Raw genomic sequence first — 24211 nt, 5'->3', positions numbered from 1 at the left:
ATTAGAATGGGGTCAGTGATTTTTATTTTTATTTCATTTATTATTATTTGCAGTGGTGGGGCTGATGTGTGGATGCTGTCAGGGGGAAGAAATGGGGCAAAGGAGAGAGTGAAAATATTAATACCCATAAAGGAAAATGTGCTTTGTAAAAAGCCCTTAAGCTGTTAACCTTATCTTTCGTTGCCTGAGCTGGAGTATCGGAAGGTTTAGGTTGGGTGGGTGGGGCTACAGTGCAGCCCAGAGGCAGACGTGGGGTAGGTGCAGCTCCCCAACACTGGCCCCTGGCGTCTGGGTAAATGAGCGCATACGTGAGCCTTCGTGTTCACGTAGATCGTTTTCCCCAGCACGGAACAGTGTTCTGCATTGTGTCTCATCCTAGGTGCTTTCCCTTTTCCCTGTGCCATAGTCCCAAAGGAGGATTCACGTATAAGACACAGGAGCAAACTGGAGTGAAATCTTGCTCCAAGGGGCTGGTTTGGGTTCCACCTGAAGCAGCTCTTCAAGGATGAGTGTAGCTGGGAGTTTTATTTTGTTAATTGCACTTTCAGAGTAGAAATGAGAAGGGTCTCTATTGTTTTAAAAAATTGCTGTTTACTTACCTTTCAGCCAGGAAAAAGAAGTAAATGTAGGTGATCTTGGTGTCATCAATGGGGAATGTCACACTACAGTTTATCCCAAAGGAGGAAATAAATTTTTAGCAAGTGTCTTCCTGTCTAGACAGAATGGGAAACATGTTTGCATGACTTTTCTCCTTTTCCAATTGGGATGAGCCCTTGGGACGTTCAGCCCTCGTGTTGGTTAGGTATAGTGACTATTGCTAGGTATCCCATACTTAAAACACTTACGTAGTTTGCAAGAATGTGTCCTTTTTTCTCTCTATTACAAATGTTTGTGACCTCAAGAACGCAAGTCAACAGTCCTTCGAACCTTCACAACAGACCTTTGTAATCACCAGAAAGCTCTTTGCACTGTGTCGCAAACAGCCTGAGAAACCCAGCGTCATAACAAGCTACAGAATAAGTATACACTTTCTGGTTGCTTAAGCAAGGATTTTTCTTTGATGTTATAGGGACAGTGACAAAAGTTGTTACTGGCGGTTTGGCTCTGCTTAGTGAATACATTTTTGTTAATATCATATGGACTATTTACCTCCTCTCCACTCCAATGATAGAATTAAAAAAATTTTTTGTACCTTAAAATTTTATAGTTAGTCCTAAAGGTGTTTGCTCTAACCTAAGTCCCAGATTTGAGTAAACTCGACCACATTTTTCTTTTTGAAGTATAGTCATAGGACAAAAGCAAGATCATCTTCTAAACTCCTACTGTAAGTTGGTAGAAAGGTTAATTTTCTTTTTACTGACATAACATAATTACAGCAAAGATTTCTAGTCAGTTGTTTTATAATTTACTATACATTAAATCTATGGGGAAGTATATTTAAAGATGATTTTGATGTTGAAGGTGTCCATTTTTTTGAATCAAACAACTATGCGCTGACTGATTACAACAGTTCTAGGAAACTCATGATACTTTTGTTAGAAATCCATTATGAAAGATGTGTGTGTGTGTGTGTGTGTGTGTGTGTGTGTGTTTATGCGCGCGCGCGTCATGTCACATATTTTTTCCTAGAGAGAAATCTGCCAAATAGACTTTCAAAGACAGTTAACAATGGGAAGTTTGAAGCACAATTTTTAATAAGTTTCAGTGGTCTCCTACCATGGGGGGAAACTTCATAGACACCAGTTTGGTTTTTTCTTTAATTTTGATCACAACATTCTTCTCTTGACAGGGAAATATGTGAGAAGTGAGGCTGAATCAGTTGTCTTAAGGTGTATGTTTCTGTACGTAGTCCTACTATTTAGAAAACCATTGGGTTAGTATCTTCAAAATGCCTATTAACAAGAAGGCATATTTTGTCTTTGACAAGAAAAGTACTGTCCTGAGATCCTTGGCGACTCTGGTAGGATTTTAGAGGCAGGACTTGTGAGCTGGTGGCAACATTACTTAATAAAGTTTATATTCCCAGGAGGCTGTTCCTGCTCTGGTGCTGGAAACATTTGTAGCTGCTTGGGGTGTTACCATGTGTCACCCTAGGCTGCTTGCCTAAAGTTGGAGGAGGAAACCACAAGAAATCATGCTCTTTCTAAGCATGCATGTGTTGTTCCTAAGCGCTCACTTTGCTGTTGAGATAATGGGCTTGATCTTTGGTGGCACTTGTGGACTTCTCGTATTTTCTAATGCACACTGTCGGATCATAGGGTTTGTGGCTTACTGGCAGGACCTCAGCTATAAAATAATATCTTCCCAAATAACATGAGACAAATTGTGTACCCTAGACTTAGTTTGGACCATACCTATGGCCGTAGTATTTCTAGTTACAAGGAATACAACTAGAAGGGGCCTGAAGAAGGAACTTTTGATGTGCCCATGGGCCAGTTTTCCTTGGATCATTCTTCTCATATTCCCTGGTTTCTGAGCCTTTAGTGAATTCCCCAACTGCCTGTCTTTGGTCAATTTTAGGTAGAGGTGGGAGGTGGGTCAAGTCGGAGTCGGGGAGTCCTTATGGAGGGGTGGGTAGAACAGGAAAGAAAATATATATATACCGTGTTTCTCCAAAAATAAGACCTCACCAGAAACTAAGCCCTAGCATGATCTTTCAGGATGACATCTGCTGAACATAAGCCCTAATGCGTCTTTTGGAGCAAAAATTAATGTAAGACCCGGTCTTATTTTCGGGGAAACATGGTACATATATGCTTCAGAAAGAAAAATACCGCAGAATTATTTGTTGGGAGGATGACAGCGCCGCAGGGAACGTCAGTTAAGGATGAAAAACAACCACAGAACACAGTTTGGGAAGGAAAAGAAGGCTTAGAAATTGCATCTCGCTTGTGCTCCCTGTGTTCTCGTGAATATCATGGTCTGAGATGATGGCAAATAATGGTTTCACTTTTTTCTTCACTAAGTGAAAAGACAGTCACTAAATCTTTTTATCTTTGTTTCCCTTCCAGCGTCAACGAGTGATACCAAGAGAAGGAAAAAAAAAGAGTGAAACACAGACTCATTTCCTCCTCCACGTGGATGATAGCTATAGCAGGGGAAATTTCATAGTGTATCAGTTGGGGCAGAAAATGGAGGTAATTGGCAGTGGGGGCTGGATTTTCTTCTGTCCATTTTCTGGGGTGTAGGCATATTACCTACTTGTGTTTTTTAAGAAACAGTCTTTTTTATGTCGATTGAAATTTGGTTATAATCCTGTTAGGGTTGGCATCTCAGCTGGCACAGACAGCTCTCTTCCTGCTGAAATCACTGGATAGCAGCAGTGGAGTGAAGTGACACCTGACGAGCCTCACCGTTAGCGGTCAGGTCTGCAACATGCCCCTAGCAGTACATGAGTTACGTTACTAGGAGGGTGCCGGCCAAATAGCAGCTCCCTGGGCCGCCTAATTATTGGCTCAGCCTTTCCCACTCTGCCTAATGAAAGATTAGGAAAGGCCAAGAGACTTGCCTCGAGTGGCTTTGGGAGTTGTGTCGGTGGCGTACTAGGAAGCAAAGGTATTCTTTGGAATGATAATACTTCATTTAGATGAAAGCTTAAGTCATTATGGTACGAGTGTCAGCTTGAACTAGAGAAGGAGGGGTTTAGGTGTTTTGACCAGACTTACAGTTATGGTAGCTATGGCCAGTGCCAGCTGGCTCTAGCAGAAGCCTAAATTTCCCAGTGATCACATCAGCAATTTCCAATTTTCAGTTCTGTGACAGAGGCTTCTTAGAAGCTTAAACCCTTGTCCCAATGACGTCAAGTTCGCCCATTGGATTGGAAGGTTCAGACTTGTCTTCCATCAACACCATGATGTCAGCGGTAATGAGTGTAGGGAAGGTCACGGAGAATGGCGGGAGCCCCCCGAGCGTCAAGTCCCCCGCGAAGCCGCCAGGACCAAATCGGATTGGCAGGAGGAACCAGGTAAGCGTTTGTGCGCGAGGCGGGGAGCTGTGGTGGCTTCAGTCTGAGAGCGTTGGGAGCCCAGCTCCCTAAGACAGTCTTGGATGTGTTCAGAATTAACTAGACATACCTAGAAGTTGTAACCATTTTTTAAGAGCGAGCTTTTCATAGCTTATTTCAGTGTCTTCACGTGGAGAAAATTTTCAATTCTGTGGTGTCAATATTGGTGAAGGCACCCTGTAATTTGATTTGCATGTCAGCTTTCTTCACATGATGGTCAAGACAAAGAAGTTGACTTAGTCCTCTACCGTGATGTGGCTCATTTCCTTACACATCTGGTTAATTTGGTTTTCGAAGCCATCTCCTTGATTATTTTTTAAGTGTCTTCAGATTAGGGAACAAGTAACTACAGACCGACGTGCGGGAGCCGCTGTCCAGCTTCCCATCCAGACAAAGCACAGAACGGGGCTCCAGAGAGTTGATCTTAGGAGGCAATTTCGTTCTGTTGAACTTTTAGTGGGCTTCGAATTTTTAGTCAGATCAGGAGAAGTGGGAAAGAGTCAATGAGTCAATGAGGACGGAGCCTGGCAGGATTAATGACGCTATAGAAGCCTGGGAAATAAGATGCATCTTTTAATTAAGGTACAGATGGGCCACTTGAAAAGTTGTTGCTCTCCTGTTAGCAACATTTTCAACGAAACTCAAGAAATGAGGCAGAGCGCAAATAGTTCTCATTTCTTCTTCTGAATCCACGTATTAGGAACTGACTCCTTCACATTTAGTTTTCAGTTTAACTGATTTAATGGGGTGTCACCAAACCCTTGGGGAGAAGGCAGTCTTACGAGTTTGTCCAGATACCAGGGATGGGGACGAAAGTAAACCTGTTGGGCTTTTGTGAATTAATTTTCTTTTTTAAGTAATAATCCTGCAGTGACTATCCTTATACAGATCGTCTAGTACATCCATGATGGTTTTTCTGTGAATTCTTAGAAGTAGAACACGAATGAAGGCTTTTGATATAACTTACCCTTCAGGAAGAGTTGTACCAGCCTGAAGTCCCTCCAGCAGTGTGGGAGAGCGTCCACTTTCTCCACACCTTCCTCAAGGCTGAAGACTTGGCAGAGCTAACCAATGTTTTAGGGTTGGAACATTGATACCTTTCTCTCTCTTTTTTCCCTCGTCTCCGTGTGCCTCTCTTCCTATGGGTACCCAAGAAAATACTCAGCCTGCATGACTGTGGCCTGAGTCAAGAAGCAGCGCTAGCTCTGGGAAGAAAAGGTTTATTTCCACTCTCACATGACTGTCTCTCCATCCATCTATTCGTCCATCTCTCCATCCATCCATTTCACAGTATATACCCAGCTCCTCCTTTCTGCCAGGTACTACCCTGGGTTCACGCATTTCAGAATGAACGAGACAGAAAAGGTCATTGTCTCCTCTTCCTCCCCTGTTGTACTAGGAAAAAGTGCAGTGGGTAGGGATAAGCTCTTCCTTAAATAGCCCGGCATTGCCCCAGCTCAGGCAGACTTGGCACAAGTCCAGGCTCGAATCCTTTCCCCTGCGTGGTTCACAGACAGTAGCTAGAGCTGTAGAGGGGACCCACAGCACTTCCATCCTTGTGTGGTAAGTGGAGGTGACCCTGCATGTGTGGTGAAGCAAATGGTGCAGGTGTGTGCCTGGGTCTTTTTTCACCTGCCTCCTGTAGTCTCCAGGGTTCCTCAGGGCACTGGCTTAGTTTTTGAAAGGGAGGGGTGGGCCAGAGGTAGCATGGGAACGACAGTGCATTAAAAAAGAAACAAAAACAATAATGGTGCAGTTGGGGGCAGAGAGAGTTCTTCCTCCTCACCTGGGACTGGATGGGGAGTGTTGAGAGGGAGCCCTGGGGAAACGTCCCATCAGCGCTAGCACTGAGTTCCAGGACAGATTACCACAGCCGGACGCTGACACAGGTGCCAGATTGTCTCGTTATGGAATGGTTAGTTATCACATTAGCTGCTAATGTTATCTGTCAGCTCAGGAAGTGTGCTCTTTCCACTTGCACGGCCCCATAACTGGATTCAGAATTCTCTAGTATGGCTTCTTTCAGCATCATATTGCTCCCTTTTCTATTTGGTTTGATTATAAAAATTAAATCTGAGTTCACAGACATCCTTCTCCCAAACCATAGGATTTTGTGGGCCTGTAGTATGCCACTGCCAGCCTCAGAGAAAGTTTGGGTCCCAGTTCATGATAAACCCCAGAATCAAGGCCGGTAGCCCCATGAGCTGCTCAGTATGTCTCGTGTCTCCCTCAAAGGGAATGAAAGACGGTCTCGTTGCATTTTTTAATGAACCTCCTCAAGAAGCTGGTCATTTGGAGACCTGGCTTTTTAACATTTATTTACATCCTCCTGATGAATCTTTAAAAAATTTTAAATACATATTATTGCTAACCTAATAATTTAACAAAAACACCCAAAGACTGAGTTTTGGCCGGGCTGTGAGACATTCTCATTATTACAGCGAGTGCTCTTATTTTGTTGTTTCTACTTTTGTTTTTGGTTTTTCTGTTTGATGGTTCTTAGCCAGACCCATTCTGACTTTGTAGAACTGGGATGAGAAGGTCTGACACCCCCACCTCACACCCCAAACACACACACATTAGCACCTTATACCTCTGGGAGGAGTGAAAGTGTGTGGATGGCTGGGTGAGACTGGCAGGTTTTTTGTTTTTTTGTGTTTTGTTTTGTTTTTGTTGTCTGTGGGTTAATCAACTTCCTTAGAATTCATATCAGTAATTCTTTAAAATTTGAGAGTGAAAAAATGTATACCTTACCTAGTTCTCAGACCGAGTGCCACAGACCAGGAAACGGTTTGTCTAGTGGTCCCCCCTTCTCCACAGGGGACACTCTGCAAGAGAAGACCCCCAGTGGATGCCTAAAACCATGAATAGTACTGAACCTTACACACACACACACACAGTTTTTTCCTATACATACAAACCTTTTCACCTAAAAGGAAACACTTTACAGCTTCTCATTGGCATATCCGAATTGCCAGCATCACTGCTCTTGCACTTTGGGGCCATTATTAAGTAAAATAAGGGTGACTTGAACACAAGCACTGCGATACCACGACAGCCAACCTGGTAACCGAGCTGGCTACTACGTGACTAGTGGGTGTCCGCAGCATGGAGATGCTGGGCAAAGGATGATTCACGTCCCTGGCGCACAGAGCCGGATGGCGCAAGATTTCATCCCACGACTCAGAATGGTTCAGAATTTAAAACTTACGAATTGTTTATTTCTAGAATTTTCCGTTTAATATTTTTGGACTGTAGTTGACCGTGGGTAACTGAACTCGCAAGAAGTGAAACTGTGGATGAGGGGGGACTCCTGTATTGCTTAAAGTGGAACTTGCCAAGTCTTGAAGAGGAGAGAGAGAGAACCACTGTAGGCAGCCACACAAATCATTGTGCATTCGCTCCACTCCGTCTGGGTTATGGTGCCATGCGTTTTATAGTCTTCAAGGTGACTGTTATTTTCATCATCTCTCATAAGCCAACCACAAAGGTGTTTGTGTCCGTTCTGTGCCTTGGGGTTACTCTTTTCTTTTTTTTTGTCAGATTTATATAGCACAGTGATGGGGGGCATGAGCTGCCGAGCAGCTGGCCTGAGTTTTAATCCTGGGTTTGCTACATAATAGTCTTGTGATTTGGGGCTGATTAGTTGCCTCTCTTTACCCCAGTTTCCTCATCCAGAAAATGGGATCTGTAATAGTGGCTGTCTCTTAGTGGTTGTGAAAAAACTAGCGTTTCTATTATGTACAGAGTTTAGCACATAGTAAGTGTTCAATAACTGGTATTTTTGGAAGGAACAGAAACTCATTCAAATGAGTACAAGGAAAAAGAGGTCTGTTGAAAGATGCCCGCGGGTGCAGCCCACCCTCTTTGTCAGGCTGCCAGGTATGATGCCCACACGTCTCGTGGCTTGGGCTCATGACGATGCTGTGTCTGCCCCAGCCCTACGTGAACTTTTCAGTCAAGTGCTTGTGATCATGTAACATAGTAACTTAGCCCCAAACCCGGGCACGTACCAACCGCTCCTGGGGAGCTTGTGAAACAAACAGATTCCTGGACTTCAGCCCCCCACTTTCCCCAATGATTCTGATTCAGCCTGTCGTGAGTCTGGTAGAAATCTGTATTTCAGAAAGCTCTACCGATCTTTGGAAACCCACTGATCTTGGTCTCTAAGCCTCTCTACTCCAAATTCCTGGGAGAGGTGACCAGGCCTTGATGCCGTTAGCTCTGGGGATGTGACAGAGACCTGTGGAGCTCAGGGCCTGTGTGGGTGAGGAGGCGATGACAGACAGACGTGTCCATGGCAACCCTCCATGAATTATTTTGAAAGGATTTACAGCATATGCTCAGTGAAGGAGCTTGTCATTTTCCTTAAAAAGGTGAAATCTATTGCTTGAAGGAAGCTTGTCCTATTCATTTTGAGGGAACAGAACATGAGCCACTTCGCCTAGTGAGCTGGTTCTTTTGTCACCTCTGTGGACGTCTTCAGTTTGGGTTGTCATTCCCTATCAGTTTCGACAGGCTGACATTCTCATTCTCATTCTTAGCTATTTAGGAACAGTGTTGGGCAGGCGCTGGCTGGCAACAAGCAAAAGGGTCACACTGATGCCTGTTAGGCGCACAGCTGGGCTCTGGCCTTCCATTGGGAGGGTGGGTTTTGTCCTGAGAACTTCACTGCCTCTCATGTGTTTTGGGGACCTCGAGACCAGGTAGAAAATAGTGGCAGGATCCTGGGTCAGACTTGGGGAGAAGTATATTCCTTTTCTAGCTCTGCCATGACTTAGTGCTTAATTTCTCACTATCACTGATTAATGAAACGGTGTTGGTCTGATAAGAACACTAATATTTACGGAGCACTTACGCTGTGCCAGGCACCATTTCCAGTGCTTTCCATGTGTTAACTGAATTAATCCTCATCACAGTGCGATGTGGTTAGATGCTGTTACTCTTCCCATTTTACAGATAAGGAAACTGAGGTCTACCAGGATGGTGTCTTGCCTGAGCTCATGCCAGACAGGCTCTGGAGCCCATGCTCTCAGCTGTTTCATTGCTACAGCTCGAGACACAGGTGCTTATAATAGAAATAAGAGGTACTGGTTTACTGTGAAGTGAAATTGATTCTCCCTTTATTATATCTTTTCAGGAAATGAAAGAGGAGAAGTCTTCCTACAACTGTCCCCTGTGTGAAAAGATTTGCACTACACAGCATCAGTTAACTATGCACATTCGTCAGGTTTGCTGCTGCTTTTATATTTTTGTTTTAAATCATTCTTTATTAAGAGAGGGCAAAATGATTTGATCCTAATGATGAATAGTGGCTGTGTTTAATTTAGATTGACTTTTAATTATGTTGAGGGGTGGTTATAAAATAATTTTTGTGTGTCCGTGTTATTGTGGCAAAGTCCCAGTTCAATACAGAATACCTTTTCAGACTTGAGCAGGCATAGACTTAACTGACCACATATAAGGAAGACTGCACCATGCATCACTTGTCAGCATGAACAGATCCCCTTACAGTAAGTACAGTGAGATTGGAGGTGTGGACCCCTGTTCTTTCTATTGCTGTAACCTTGTCAGGCAGCAGGGAACTGGCTGGATGTGGGATCTCTTTGGGCTCTTGTCCTGTGTTAGGAGATTTTTTTCCTCCTCCCTCACTTGCTATTGGTCATTCATAACAAAGTACTGATGAATCTAGAGCAATGAAGGAGTGATAAAATTATAACATGGTACTGAAGAATAACACCATTTAGTAACTTGGGTTTGGATGGACATGTTCCATCTTATTTCAGAGGCCAGAACTCTCAGGTGGTTTCCCTTCTCTTTCCCTGACAGCAAGACTGAGTCATCAAACTTGAGGACTGGACATTGACCATATTTCACATGTTTGCTTCATAGCCAAGAGTCTTCTGTTCATGTTCATATATGTGGCCAGTTAATCTATATGTATCTCCAAGAAAGACCTTCAGAGATTCCACCTCTCTGAGTCTTGCGCAAGAAGTATTTTTCAAAACTAGAACATAGGAATGGAAGAAGATGGTGCAAAGTATTTATTTGCCTTTGTTCCTGGTAGAATTTGACATTCAGGAAGGTATTGAAAATGAAACAGAAAAAAAAATTGCTGAGCAACTTGATGGGGTTTTGCAAAGCCCTGAATTTGCATCCCCCAGTTTTGACCCATCTTCCCAAGTGACCCCTGTGATGCCTGCTCTCTGCAGCACAACACGGACACCGGAGGGGCAGACCACTCATGCAGCATCTGCGGGAAGTCGCTGAGCTCGGCCAGCTCCCTGGACCGTCACATGCTGGTGCATTCCGGCGAGAGGCCTTACAAGTGCACTGTGTGCGGCCAGTCTTTTACCACCAATGGGAACATGCACAGGTGGGTGAGGGCCGCCGGGGCTGGTGGCTGGGTCTGGAGGCTGACAGAGTGGCCTAAAGCCATTATGAGTTCTGAGTTCTGTTCGCTGTATGGAAAGGCCGGAAGCGGTTCTGGGTGTGCATACTGTCTCCTGTGTAGTAGGGGTGTTTCGCTGTGGGAAACAGAAAGGCCTGGGCAGCTCTTTGGCTCTTTGGCCCTTTGGGGATCAGGGTGAAACAGAGTCCTTCCCCCTTTGCCAATTGGAGTTTCTTTGTTTGGGTGCCAGAGGTGGGCAGCTTATCAGATAATAGAGGAACCCTCAAGGAGTAACACGGTAACCCTGGCCTTTTTGAAAGTACTTGCATATGTCCACAGGTTTTCTCGCAAAAACTTTCTGGGGCCTTTGAATAAATAGTTAAGTGACCTGGTCCTGGAGCTTCAGGATAGGAGAAAATGAAGGGGGAAAATCTGATAAACGTCAGGAATTGACTTCCTGAGGGAGAAAGAAGCTTAGCTGAGTGGTGGGCATATTAAAATTTTATCTGTAAATACTAATATAAGATGGTCCAGTTTGTTCCACCTAAAATCACTTCATGAACCACTGATGGTATTTGGGACATACTGGTATAGTGGTAAAGTCTTGGATTTTGGAATTAGGCACCTGATTTCAAATGTGAACTCTGCCACTTGTCAATTTCCCATCCTTTAGCAAGTTGCTTAACCTTTGTACCTCAGTTATCTCCTCTTTAAAATGATATTTTTAATGGTATTCACATATTGGACTAGGATGAGGACTAGGAAATACGTTCAGATTGCAGGTCCTGGCACACAGTAAGACTCAATAAATGTTACTCGTTATTGTTTGCATTTGTAAGTAATACTGCAATAATTTAAAGCCTATGGATTTCTCAGTCTGAACTGTTGGAAATGAAGTACAGTATGATTTCCTGGAAGGGCCTTTTAAAAAGTGTTCTGGGTTTTTTTCCCCGTAATAAAAACTTCAATCCTCTTTGCCCCTCATCTCCTCCTAGGAGTCTTTTTGATACAATGAAGGAGTGAATCCTGTTGCCATTTTTTAATATGATATTTTGCATTTTAGCTTTTTGCTTTTTACCACCGTATCAGACTGTTAGTATCATTTTGCCTTCTGTTTGCCAATTTGTTTTGTTTTGCCTACTTCTCTCTCCCCCATGTCCTTCCTTACATACTTGCCCTCTCAGAATCTGGTCCTAGAGGTATTCCTGCCTGCCTGTTCCCTTCTTGGGCGGTTTCACTGCTGTCTCTTCCCGAGCCCCCTGCTCAGTGGCACTCCCCCAAGGACCAGCTCTAATGGGCAGAGGGTGATGGGCACCTCGTGAGAAGTACCCTCCTCCTGGCTGCTGTGGGCCTGGCCACTTACTGGTCATGAGCTTTCATGAGCCTCTCTGGTCTGAGGCCCAATCACTTCTGATTTGGAGAATTTCCATTTTGAGACAGTATCTGTGATTCACTCTGGCGCATGTTAAACACACCTGTAAAAGGTGTGTTACTGCCTTCTACAGTGACGTCTCTGACAATATATAAAACAATCATAACTAAAGCTGTGGTGCACTGTGTATCAGGCTAAGCACTTTCTACTTATTTTAAAAAAACTTGTTCCCATCTTTATGAGATACAATCTATACACTATACATTACATTTCACCCATTTGAAGTGTGCAATTCAGTGGGGTTTAGTAATATTCACAGTTATGCAACCATCACTACAATCAATTTTAGGATATTTTCATCACCCCAAAAAGAAACCCGTACCCAGTAGTAGTCACTTCCCATTATTTCCCATCTTCCAGCGCTAGGAAAACACTAACCTACTTTCTGTCTCTGGATTTGCATATTCTGCACATGTCGTATAAATGGAATCATAATATGTGGTCTTTTGTGACTGGCTTCCTTCATTTGGCATGAAGTTTTCAAGATTCATCAGTGTTGTAGCGTATGTCAGTACTTCATTCCGTTTTATTGTCAAATGATAGTCCATTGAGTCCATTGTATGCATACCACATTTTACTTATCTCTTCTTTGGTTGGTGGGCATTTGAGTTGTTTCCACTTTTTGGCCATTATGAATAATGACCATTATTGAACAGTTTTTTGTGCAGACACCTGTTTTCACTTCTCTTGGGTAGATACCTAGGAGTGGAATTGTTGGCTTGTGGAACTCCATGTTTAATATCCCAAGGGCCTGCCGCACTGCTTCCCAAAGCAGCTACGTCAGCACTTTACATTCCCACCAGCAGTGTATGAGGGGTCCAGTTTTCCACATCCTTGGCAACCCATGTTAACTTGCTGTCTTTCTCATTACAGCCATCCTAATAGGTGTGAAGTGAAATCTCATGAGTTTCATAATTTTAGTTCTTAACATTTAAGTCTGTGATCTATTTGAGTTAATATTTGTGTATAGCATAAGGAATGAGTCCAAGTTCAGTCTTTTGCACTATTGGTTGAAAAGACTTTTCTTTCCCTATTGAATTGTCTTTCCACCTTTGTCAAAATTCAGTTGACGGTAAATGTAAGGATTTATTTCTGTACTCTCAGTTCTCTTCCGTTGAGCTACATGTGTATCCTGGCTAACACTATATTGATTACTGTAGCTTTGGGGTAAGTTTTGGAATCAGGCGGTGTCGGTCCTCCAGCTTAGATCTTTTTCAAGATTGTTTTGGCTATTCTGGGTTGCTTGCATTTCTGTATGAATTTTAGGATCAGCTTGTCAATTTCTGCAAAAAAAGCAGCTGGAATAATTTTAGGCATTGCAAAATGTATAAATCAATTTGGGGGCATTGCCACTTAGCCATATTAAATCTGTGACCATGGGACTTTTTCCATTTCCATAGGTCTTACTGGATTTCTTTCAACTATGTGTTATAGTTTTCAGAGTGCAAGTTTTATATTCTGTTAAATTTATTCTTAAGTTTTTTTTTCTTTTTGGTGGTACTGTAAGTGGAATTATTTTCTAATTTCGTTTTTTGATTTTGCATTGCTAGTGTATAAAAACAATTCAGAATTTATGTTTGTCTCGTTTTATGCAATCTCACTGACCTTGTTTACTCATTCTAATAGTTATTTAGTGAATTCCTTAGGATGTTCTGTATACAAGGTCATGGCATCTACAAGTAGTTTTATTTCTCCTTTGAAACTAATCTGAATACCTTTTATTTTTCTTACCTGCTCGCCCTGGTTAGACCCTCCAGCACAGTGTTAAGTAGAAACGAAGAGAATAGACATCCTTGTCTTTTTTCTGATCTTAGGGAGAAAGCATTCAGTCTTTTCACATTTAAATATGATGGTAGTTGTGGTTTTTCATAAATGCCCTTTTATCAATTGAGGTTTCTTTCTATTCATAGTTTGCTGAGTGTTTTGATCATGACAGAGTGTTGGATTTTGTCAGATGCTTTTCCTGCATCTACTGAGATGGTCAGGTTGTTTTTGTTCTTTTTTCTGTTTTGGGGTATTAAACTAACATTATTCCAGGTATAAATCCCACTTGGTCACCATGTATAATCATTTTCATATATTGATGGATTTGGTTTGCTAGTATTTTGTTAAAGATTTTTGCCTGTATTCATAGGAGATACTGATCGGTTTTGTTTTCTTGTGATGTCTGTGCATGGTTGTTAGTCAGTGTAATACCAGCCTCGTAGAGTGAGCTGGGAAGTACTTCCTCCTCCTCTGTTTTTGAAAGAGTTTGTAAAGAGTTGGTATTAATTCTTCTTTAAATATTTGATAGAATTCACCCGTGAAACCATCTGGGTTTTTCTTTCTGAGAAGTTTTTAAATTACTAATTCAGTCTCTTTACTTATGATGGGCCTGCTCATACTTTCTATTTATTCTTGAGTCAGTTTCAGTATTTTATGTCTTTTCCAGGAATTTTGCCATTTACATAAGTTATCTAATTGGTTGGCCTACAGTTGTTCATAGTGTTCCCCTATAATCCTTTTTATCCTGTAAGGTCGGTAGTATTGTCGCCTTTCATTCCTGATTTTAATAATTTGAGTCTTCTCTATTTTTTCCCCTTAATCAATTGTAGCCAAATATATGTCAATTCTGTTGGTCTTTTCAAAGAAGCAACTTTTAGTTCCATTGATTTTTCCTCTATTGCTTTTCTGTTCTCTATTCCATTAATTTTCTGCTCTAAACATTATTTCCCTCTCTCTACTTGTTTTAAGTTTAGTTTGCTCTTTTTTCAGTGTTTTAAGGTAGAAAAGATGAGGTTATTGATTTGAAAACTTATTTTTTAATATAGACATTTACAGCTATAAATTTCTCTTTAAAATTGTTTTAGTCACGTCCCATAAGATTTTGTATATTGTATTTTTCTTTCATTCATCACAAAGTATGTTCTAATTTTTCTTGTGATTTCTTCTTTGACCCATTGGTTATTTAGGAGTGTGTTGTTCAATTTCCACATATTTGAGACTTTTCAAATTTCCTTCCCTTAATAATTTCTGATTTCATGCCATAATAGTTGGTGAACATTCTTTGTATGATTTCAATCATTTTAAATTTATTTAGGCTCATTTTATGGCTTAGCATATGTCCATATTGGAGAATATCCCATGTCTGTTTGAGAAGAGTGTGTATTCTGCTGTTGCTGGGTGCAGTGCTCTCTCTAGATGTGCTGATGTATATACATTGTTAAAATCTCCTATTTCCTTGTCGATCTCCATTTATTTTTATGTGCTCCACCTGTAAGGTTTGTAGCATTATTATCCCATTTTGCATATAAGGAAAGTTGCTTAGGATCAGAGTAACAGACAGTGCTGTGATTTGCACTTAGTCTTAGAGGCCATACTTTTAACTACAATGTGAGGAATAATTGTGTACCTTCCATCTCCTCGGCATGTTAGAAAAAAAGTACTGCCCCCCCCCCCCCCCCACCACCCAAAAAAAACAATTCCATATTGCCATAGAGTGTTATTTTCACTGTTAAACTATTTCAGCCGTCCTACTAGGACAGTGCATTGTATTTGGTGAGGATGGAATAATAGCTTTTTATTGAGTTTTATTACGATGTGTTGTTTGGGTATACATGGATAGACTTAGAAAAGATCTTGAATTTTTTATAGCACAGCCCTTGATTTTATCCTAAGACACATTTCTCACTTATGAACAGTGTATATTGGAGTGGTGTGTAAATTACTGTTGTTATTTTTTAAAATCAGGCCTTAGAGATGTTTGTGCTAATTTTGGGTTTTGTACTGATTTTATTGTGAATCATCTTGATTTGGAGGCGAGGACTAATTGTTGGGGACTGAGTTCTAGTCCTAATCCTGCAGAACTTTGCAGAAATCTCTGTAATTTTTCTACACTTTAACAAAATGGCATAGAAGAACCTCATTTAGAACTCATGCTCAGATGCAGTAATGTTTGTGGAAGCATTGTGAAGGCTGGCAGTGTACTATGGAAATGTCCCGGGTGGGGGGTGTTCCTGAGTTTGTATTGTTAGCGCTGAGGCCACCCTGTGATAGTCTGTGAGAGGCCTGCCACTCCTAGCTGTGTGACCCGAGACCGTTACTTGACCTCCCCGTGTCTCAGTTACTTCATCTGTAGAAGTCCGTGATACGTGTACTAACATCTTGGGAACGTTGTGGAGATTCGTCAGTGAATACTTGCAAAGCGTTTAGGATGATGTTTGTTAAATAGTGCTTATAAATAAATGGTCACTAATATTGTGTGTGCCACTGAGGGAAAATATACCAAGTAAACGTTCATATAATGCCAGATAATAAATTGAGAGGTTGTTTTTTGTTTTTGTTTTGCTTTTTGCTAGATGAAATTTATAATTTAAATAACAAAAAGCCTATTTAGAATATTTGAGTTTATCACACTACGTTTATTTTATGTTCTCTGCAGAAAATTTCAAATAATGGGTTAAAAGAATATTTGCTGTTTGGTAATCAGTCACAATCACTACCATCTTCATTTGTTGGTAAAACTGTAGTTTTGAAAAAAGAGATTATAAAAATGTGAAAATAGTTACAAAAATGTGCCAGAGAGAGTGGAGTTGGATTTATTTGTCCGGATGGATCTGTTCCAGAATCCCAGACTGAGTAGTGATCTGTGATCTGGGCACATACCTGTGTTAACATTAATCAGGGGCCAGAGCTGCCCTGGGACACGTGTGCAGGAATTAAACAGAATTGTGAAAACCCGAACTGATTAGCTGCATCCTCACTTGCTTGACAAAGCGTGGAAGGAAGTCAGTTGACTGCGTTTGTGTTGAAGACCGAAGTCCTCTTTTTTTTCATTTTCCTTCCTCTGCTGCTGCTTCCCAAAGTCTGTGGACAAGCTAGGACTGAGCAGAGCCAGGAGCTGCCGTGGGGGAAGGAGGGGAGGTGTGGAGCCCATGCTGAGTTGAGTGATTAGAGACCCTCAGGCCTGGCTTCGTGTGCCCTGAGCACCACCCCCCACCGTGTCCCCATTCATCTTGTTTGTAACCTGCTCTTGACCCCCCTTGCCGTGTAGGCTTCATGTGACATCATCGCTCTGTGCTCAGATTCTCGGTCCCCTCCCTGAGGGATGCAGATTGAATGGGACTTCTGCTGTGACTGGAGTCCCTGTGTGTGCATTTCCAGCTCCCTTTCTCCAGTGGGCCTGGAACACGGGGTATTTAGGAGCACGTGGCTCACCTGCCCTGGCCTCCTGCTCACCGCCCCGTTGTGAAGGTTGCCTGTGCACGCACGTGTGATGCGTATCTCCGCGTGTGCACATTCCTCTAGATAAGCGTCGCCTGCCCCATGTTTACTGTTGAGCAGCGTGCTGTAGGAGGCAGGTCTGGGCTCTTCAGATTTCTGTTGCTGCGACACTCAGAGGGCCTCATGACACATCTTACCACATGGACCCCAAGAACTGCATCCTTTTCAATGTTATTCTTAACTGGTGTGAGGTATTCTTTGTAGCCACTCACTTTGTAGAACAACTCACTGCATTTCCTTTGACTACTGGTCATTTTATGAGGATGTGTTAGTTTCCTTTATCTTAGTTTTATGAGAGGACCGTCAGCACATAATCAACTCAATAGAACTGTTATATTAGTAAAAGAAAATAAACTGTTGGGGTGGCCAGTTAGCTCAGTTGGTTAGAGCATGGTGCTAATAGTAACACCAAGGTTTCCGGTTCCATCCCCACATGGGCCACTGTGAGCTGTGCCCTCCTTACAAAAAAGAAAAAGAAAATAAACCGCAGAATCAGCATATTAAATTATGTTAGGTGTTATCGTGTTCACAGTTGCATTGCAGCTCTGATAAAGCCCAAAACTTCTTATAATTTAATTCTAGTAAATAAATTCAAATATTTAAAAAGTAATTGTGTATTTGGTAACTAGGGAGACAACACTGATGTAATTATAGCTCATTTTGAGACAGGTTGGGGAAGAGACCTCAATTTATTACCATAGCTGGTACAGTGTTTTAAGTTGCCACTTCCCTGTCTGCGGATTTTTGTGCTTCTGGGGTTTGAAAATCCTGTATCCCAAACCTTCCTAACCACCGCTCAGTTCCTGAGCAGGATAACACTTTGCCATCAAGTACAAAACATGTATCATGGAAACATCACCGTGGCTCCAGCTTTTAACTTCCCAGAACTCTTTATCAGTTGCTCCCACGTTGAAAATTTAAACGAGCGGTGCTTGTCTTCCAAAACAAACTTGGGAAACTGAGCCAGAGCACGCCCTCTGGGAGAGCTTGATGTAGGAAAAAGGGCATTGAGCTTTGTGATTTGCAAAACTTTCCAGAAAGTGCTGGACTGCAGAGGTAGGAAGAGGTGATGATACTTGAAAGAGAGGGTTGAAACAGACCTCATTTGAAAGAAATCTTATCTCTGAAATGGGTGTTTTCTCTTCTGCAGACTGTAAAATAGGAAATTAGCTTCCACTTTGCTCCTCATTTTACAAACTGTAGCCTTGTAAGCTGTAGAGAGAGTTGTGGTATGTATCTTATGGTAAGGACACGCTGAAGAGCCTGGCAGGAGTCCCAGCTAACTTCTCCGTTTGTTCTCCAGAGAGCAAGGGTGTGCTCGCATCTCAGCTGTGGCATCAGCAGAGTGAGGATGAGGGAGGGAAGTCCCTGCAACATCCTCTACTTGTTCGCCAAGGGCTTTCTTTCCTCCTGCAGCGAGCATGACGTTTTCTGTTGCTAAGTACAGGAACATAGCCCCTGAGGATGCCGCTGGATAATGGACAGTCTTCAGGAACAGAGGCTTATGTGTTCCTATTATGCTGGAAGAAAACATTCGCTGCACAGAAATGTGACCTACTCCATGACAAATGAGACCGCGGAGGCTCTGAATTTAGCACGCTCCTCTCAGAGGCTCGGGCAGAGCCAGCCCTTGGCATGCACAGGCCGAACTTGGGTATCTGAACAGGTGGCCGACATTAAAGGACAGAAGGAGCAGAGGTGGGCCAGTGTCTCGGAAGGGGCAGTCCCTTTTCCCCTTCTGAGCACAGCAAGAGGAAGGGTGCTGTGGGTTTCCAGTGTGGTAATACCGAGCATCTAGAGACACGCTGTAACTAGCTCTGGCACTTGCTACCTTCTCAAGAGTGGAAGTGACCACTGAAAGGCTCAGCTAGTTCCATTTTGAAACAAGTCTTAGTCTCCAGGTGCCTGCTCCCCTGACAAATTCCTGTGAGGGAAGGAAGGTATCGGGCCAGTTCACATGGGAAGAAATTATTTGTAGAATAAAAATCTGTGGGTCAGCCTACTCAGGACTGTTATGAACATTTGCTTTTTGGGGGGAAATACTTCTTTTAAAAAGAAGGGGGAAATGATTATATAATAACACTTCAGTTATCTACAACTAAGTATCTCTCCCTTGGGAGAAAGACAAGTGAGAAGAAGATATCTTTTGAGGATGCTCAAAGATCTGACGATACTCAGCTCCACTTAGAGATGATAAGTGCTCCGTGCTCTGTACAAAGGGGGTTGAGAGGTTTGTGTCAATGAGACTTTGATGATGTAGACACAGCATATCCGTATGAACTGTGCTGGACACGCGATCCTGACGTATGGTGGGCGTTCAGCTGAGTATTTGGTAGTTTCCTGATGGTAGTACTTGGTATCAAGGCAGTGTCTGTACATTTAGTGCTGTGTGTCCTGAAATAGACATACTTTTTAAATATAGTTTAAAAATCATTTCTTTAATAAGGGTTGAAACATTTTTTCACCAGAGGGGGAAAAAGTCAGAAGTCTGTTGTTTGATTATATGTAAATGATTTTAGCCTCTTTTTAAATCTCATCAGCCAGAATTGAAGCCTGTTTGCTTTTATTTTAACTTCAGTAGTGGTTTCAGTAAAGGCGGCCTCTGTGTGTGTCCTGCGAGCTCTTCCTCCCTCTCTGCCTAGGACCAAATACAAGGTGCTCACGAAATGGTGAAGAGTCTCCCTTTTCTTCATCTCTAACAGGGTAATGTTTTGCTCACTGAGTTACTGTGGGAATTAAATGCTATCATATATACCCAAGCCTCTGGCTCACATGAGATGTTCAACAAATTGTGGTTCCCTCCCTTTCTCATCTTCCTTAGGAAAGTTTACCCCATCAGTCCCTGTGCATGCTGGGAAGCAAGTGTATTTTACAAAACCAAGAAAATACCATGTTTCCCCAAAAATAAGATCTAGCCAGACAATCAGCTCTAATGCGTCTTTTGGAGCAAAAAGTAATATAAAAAATAATATATATATTATATAATATTATATAAGACCCGGTCTTATAGGAAAATAAGACCGGCTCTTATTAATTTTTGCTCTAAAAGAAGCATTAAGAGCTGATTGTCCGGCTAGGTCTTCTTTTCGGGGAAACACAGTAGATTTTGTGCCCTTCAGGCACCAGCATGCGGAAGCTGTGTTCTCAGAACCCAACTAACGGCCTGAGAGCCGTGCTTTGTAGGGGAGCTGTGTGCTCTGTGCCCACATTTCATTTTCTGAATTGTGGAAATCTTCATTATTATTTGAACACTGTTTTGGAGCTTGCTTGTTCTGTGGTGTTTTTATTTTTTTCATGTGGATAAGCATTTATACTATTAAATGAGCATCTGTGGTCCCTTTCAGAATTCTCTACATTTTAGAAATCTGTAAACAACAGTATTTGTTCCCTGAGAAAAGAAACACGTCAGTGTGCAAATAGCAAATCATGACATTGTCCATCTGGAACTAATATAATGCTATGTCAGTTGTACCTCAATTTTAAAAAGGGACAGGTAAGAGCGATTTGTCACATAACTATTATTCAAATGAGATGAAAAAGTGTAAGAAAATAGCAAAGCTGAAAGGACCCATTTCAGCCGATGGTCTCTGTGCAGCCTCTTTTGTGCTTGCTAGACTGACATTCTCTGAAACATTTTTTCCTCCACTTTGTTTTTTGTTTTCTTTTCTAGTGCTCCTTAACAATCAGAGTAATTTATCTTATATTTTTTGAAAGGATATTTGAAAAATGTGGCTCGTGCTCACTTTTGATTCTGTATTTTTTCCTGACGGACCAGTTCAAGTTCAGTTATGCCACAGAGTTTGCCCATAAAACCATCAAGTTTGGGATGTGTTAAACACGGGTCAAGCCTTTTTCATCCTATCGCTGATTCTCAAATTTATGACCTGCTTCATAATTAAATAGTTAATAGTTCATTGTCATTCGGCCAACTGGATGCTGTCGTTTTTAACTTAGGTTTTCTTCTGTTTTGGCAGAGATGGTGTTTGTCTATTAGTTTGCTTTTGGAGATTAAGCAGATGCAAAAGAAATATTCTCTTGAATGCAGGCAGTATGGCAGTTTTGACATATCTTGTTGACATATTTCAGAAGCTCAGTTGCACCAGGTAAAACTGGTGAGTGGCATCACAGTCTGCAGCACCCTTGCTTGCCCGCACTTGAACAACCTGGCAATTGTCAGCTAGAAATTAGGTCACAGAAGGTACGGGATGTGTCCGCTGGGGGTGTGAAGAGGAGCGGAGAGCTGGCCGGCTGATCACAGGCGGCGTGCCCCTCTCCCCCCACTCCACCCTGCCGTCCTGAGAACTCTGGACAGATCCCGAGTGGGTGTCCCATTTCGTTGGACAATACGAAAGCATTAACGTGGAGAGGAGGAGAGCGAGTCTGGGCGCCCGCGTTAGATCACAGACTTAAACCTGCAGGTGCTGGCTGCAGCTCCTCCACAGCACGTCCTGCTTTACACCTTGCATTTTTCCACCTTTGTTTAAATATTCAACCTGTCCAACCTGTTTGGGCTGAACAAGCTGGTGCTAGCAAACATCTAAACCTGCCCACTCACTGTCAACCTCTTTCTGATTCGTTAAGGAAGGTGATTAGCAACAAAATCTGCCCCCACCCCTCTACTAAAAGGTGACCCAGCAGCGGCAGAAATCTTAGCATATGTATATGTCACACTGGGTCCCACTCACCTCCCCTTGGGCGTGTGTGCATGCCCGTGGGCCTCTCTTCTCTGCTTCCTCTAAGACTCTGGGTTGATGGAGTGCTTGTTGGCCTTCCATGGGGAGAGATACTGTATCTCCTTAAACCAGAGACTCAGTTGCATGATGGGTTCATTGGTATGTGAGGTCTGCACTTAACTCTTATTCTTCATGCTTATATCAGCCAGCTCACTCAAGAGGATTATTCTAGGTCTACAGGTAGAAAAACCAAAGTCTGCAATGTTATGGGGTTCAGCTAAGGTCAGAAGCAAATCCTGGCCCCTTCTTCTTGGGCTCCTCATCTCCCCGGGTTCCTGGTGATAGAGCAGCGTGCTGTTCTCCCTGCAACACATCGTTTGATGACACGTGTCACCTGTGGCAAGCAGAGGCTGTACACTGCATTCATCCCATTTTAGATAAAAGGTGACCGCCCTGCTGCAGTCACAGAGCAGGGACTGTGTGGCCTACTTGGTTTTTGCAGGTGATGTTTCTCTTTGGATTCATTTTCGTTATTTCTCTCTTGACTCACAGGTGACCTGATCTTGGTACCCCGTTCCTCCTCCACGGCCCCTGATAGTGTAAAATGCTGTCCCTGTAGTGGTGGTGACTTTCCTTTTCACAGGGCTCTTTCTCTGCTCCCACCACCCACACCTGCCATTTCCCTCTGTGGCCCGGCAGGCCGTCTCCAAGGGCATGGCCCGAGCATTTTATGTTCCTCTTTTGGAAGTGTCTGAGGAGCAGCAGACAGTGACTTGGCACCGCCTTCTTACGGAGATAATCATCTCTTCCTCCTCTGCAAGAAGAAAGGGGATGTGAATGGCCAGCTTCTGCCATCTTGAGAAAGCTAGCGCTAATTCCCTCAGGGCTGAAGTGAGAAAAGGTCTCTGTGACTTCGTGACTTGAGTGTGTGTTTCCGTTGTGCCATAAGCTTAGGCTTGGGGATTGGCTTGACTCGTGGTTTTTAGCCATTTGCCACAGAAGGGCCTGCTCCCGAGTGCGGTGGTGATGGCTTCCCTCAGAGGTATGGCTCTGGGCTGAGGAGGCCACTTGGGGGCTATCAGCTCCGATGGGCTTCATCACCTAGGACCATAGGTCCCGGAGTCCTGGGACAGGGCAGCTCTGACTTGTGATTGGGACTCTGGGCTGTAGGGGAGACTGAAGAAATGGAGGGAGAAGAACCTGGGGAAGGAGAAGAGTCCATTACAACACGGTGGCTGCCTGGAAATACCTAAGGAAAAGTGGTGACTTCCCACTTATCATTTCTCTGGATTAGCACAGGGAAGGTCCAGGCAGGCCGATTTCACTGCATGAACGAGGCAGCTCTCTGGGTGAGAGAGAGGACAACTCATCCAACTTCTGAGGTCTTTTGTTTGCTTTTTAAGAACTTGTGGTTTTATATGGAAACATGTACTATGTGTCTTTTTGTGGGTATTATAAACAGGAGTCCAGAGGGGCCAGATAATGTATGGAGAGTGTTAAAACAAATGAGAAATTATTTTAGCAAAACAAGGGCGGGCAAAGAAAAAAATTGTACAAGAAGATGTGGGGTGTACTGATTCAAAGGCATGGCAGTTAGGAACAGGGTCTAGTCTAGAATCAAGACCTTTTAAAAGTTGATATTTATTGACACGGGCCTCCTGCCAAGCTCCCCTGCACTGTATTTAAAAGTCAGGAGAGGAGGAAGGAGTTTTAGAATGAGCAGTGAAGGGCCCTCTGTTTTCTAAGTAGACAGTCAATAACGGGAAAACATTATAACTCAGTTGTGTTCTGAGGTCAGCAGCTTCCAGTATCAGCATGAAAGAAAGGGAAAGGAATGCCCTAGCCAAAAGGTTGCCTTTCTCCTACCTGGAGGATAGCTGAGAGATTGGGAACACTGAGGAAAAAATATTCTCAGACGTCATCCTCCCAGCTGTCCATCAGCGAGGAAGTGTTTGTACCAGGGTCTTACACGAGACCAAGATGCAGAAGGAATTCCCTTCTCCAACCTGACACAGGAGACAGGAGCTGATGGGACGGGAGAACAGCGTGTGTGCGCAGGGGGTGGGGGGGGGGGGTGTCCAGCCAGAACTGCGCCCCTGTGTTGGTCGGAGAGCAACTTTGGGCTGAGGAGTGGTAGGGACAGCACAAACACAATAGTTAATGAGTAGTATGAACCTGAATCCCCAGCACATTGGAGTTAAGCTCCCCTAACTGTTCATACAGTTTGGATGATGGCGCCATCCGAGTGTCAGACTGCAGTCTACAAGGTGGTATGTGGGGTGTGGTCTTTTAGACCCCGCCCTCCTCTTTTGCCCTGCAGGGTTGCAGAGGCAGCAGGAGTAAACCTGAGTATTAGGACCAAAATGCAAAACTTCTTTTGGCTTCTGCTACTCCCATTGCCGGTATCAGAGGTCATGGAATCTCACTGGCTTTGGTGGGGTGGGCGCACA

General features: G+C 43.1%; 1 protein-coding gene across 12 annotated transcripts in view; it reads left to right on the top strand.

The window, feature by feature from the left end:
- The window catches only part of RREB1 (ras responsive element binding protein 1), a 167509-nt gene that overhangs the window by 96614 nt on the left and 46684 nt on the right, over positions 1 to 24211 (top strand). For all 12 annotated transcript variants that reach the window (XM_019745404.3, XM_019745403.3, XM_019745409.3 and 9 more), the window contains exons 3-6: positions 3012 to 3137; positions 3752 to 3964; positions 9144 to 9233; positions 10216 to 10379. In XM_019745404.3, coding sequence (XP_019600963.3) covers positions 3794 to 3964; positions 9144 to 9233; positions 10216 to 10379 — 425 coding nt within the window. In that variant the 5' untranslated portion in view covers positions 3012 to 3137; positions 3752 to 3793. The remainder of the gene's footprint in view (positions 1 to 3011; positions 3138 to 3751; positions 3965 to 9143; positions 9234 to 10215; positions 10380 to 24211) is intronic.

The sequence above is a fragment of the Rhinolophus sinicus genome, chromosome 14 (assembly GCF_057876585.1).
Source record: "Rhinolophus sinicus isolate RSI-liver-muscle chromosome 14, RSI-T2T, whole genome shotgun sequence".
In the NCBI taxonomy this organism is placed as follows: Eukaryota; Metazoa; Chordata; class Mammalia; order Chiroptera; family Rhinolophidae; genus Rhinolophus; species Rhinolophus sinicus.
The sequence above is the reverse complement of the archived record's forward strand: the minus strand, read 5'-3'. Positions and strand labels throughout refer to the sequence as shown.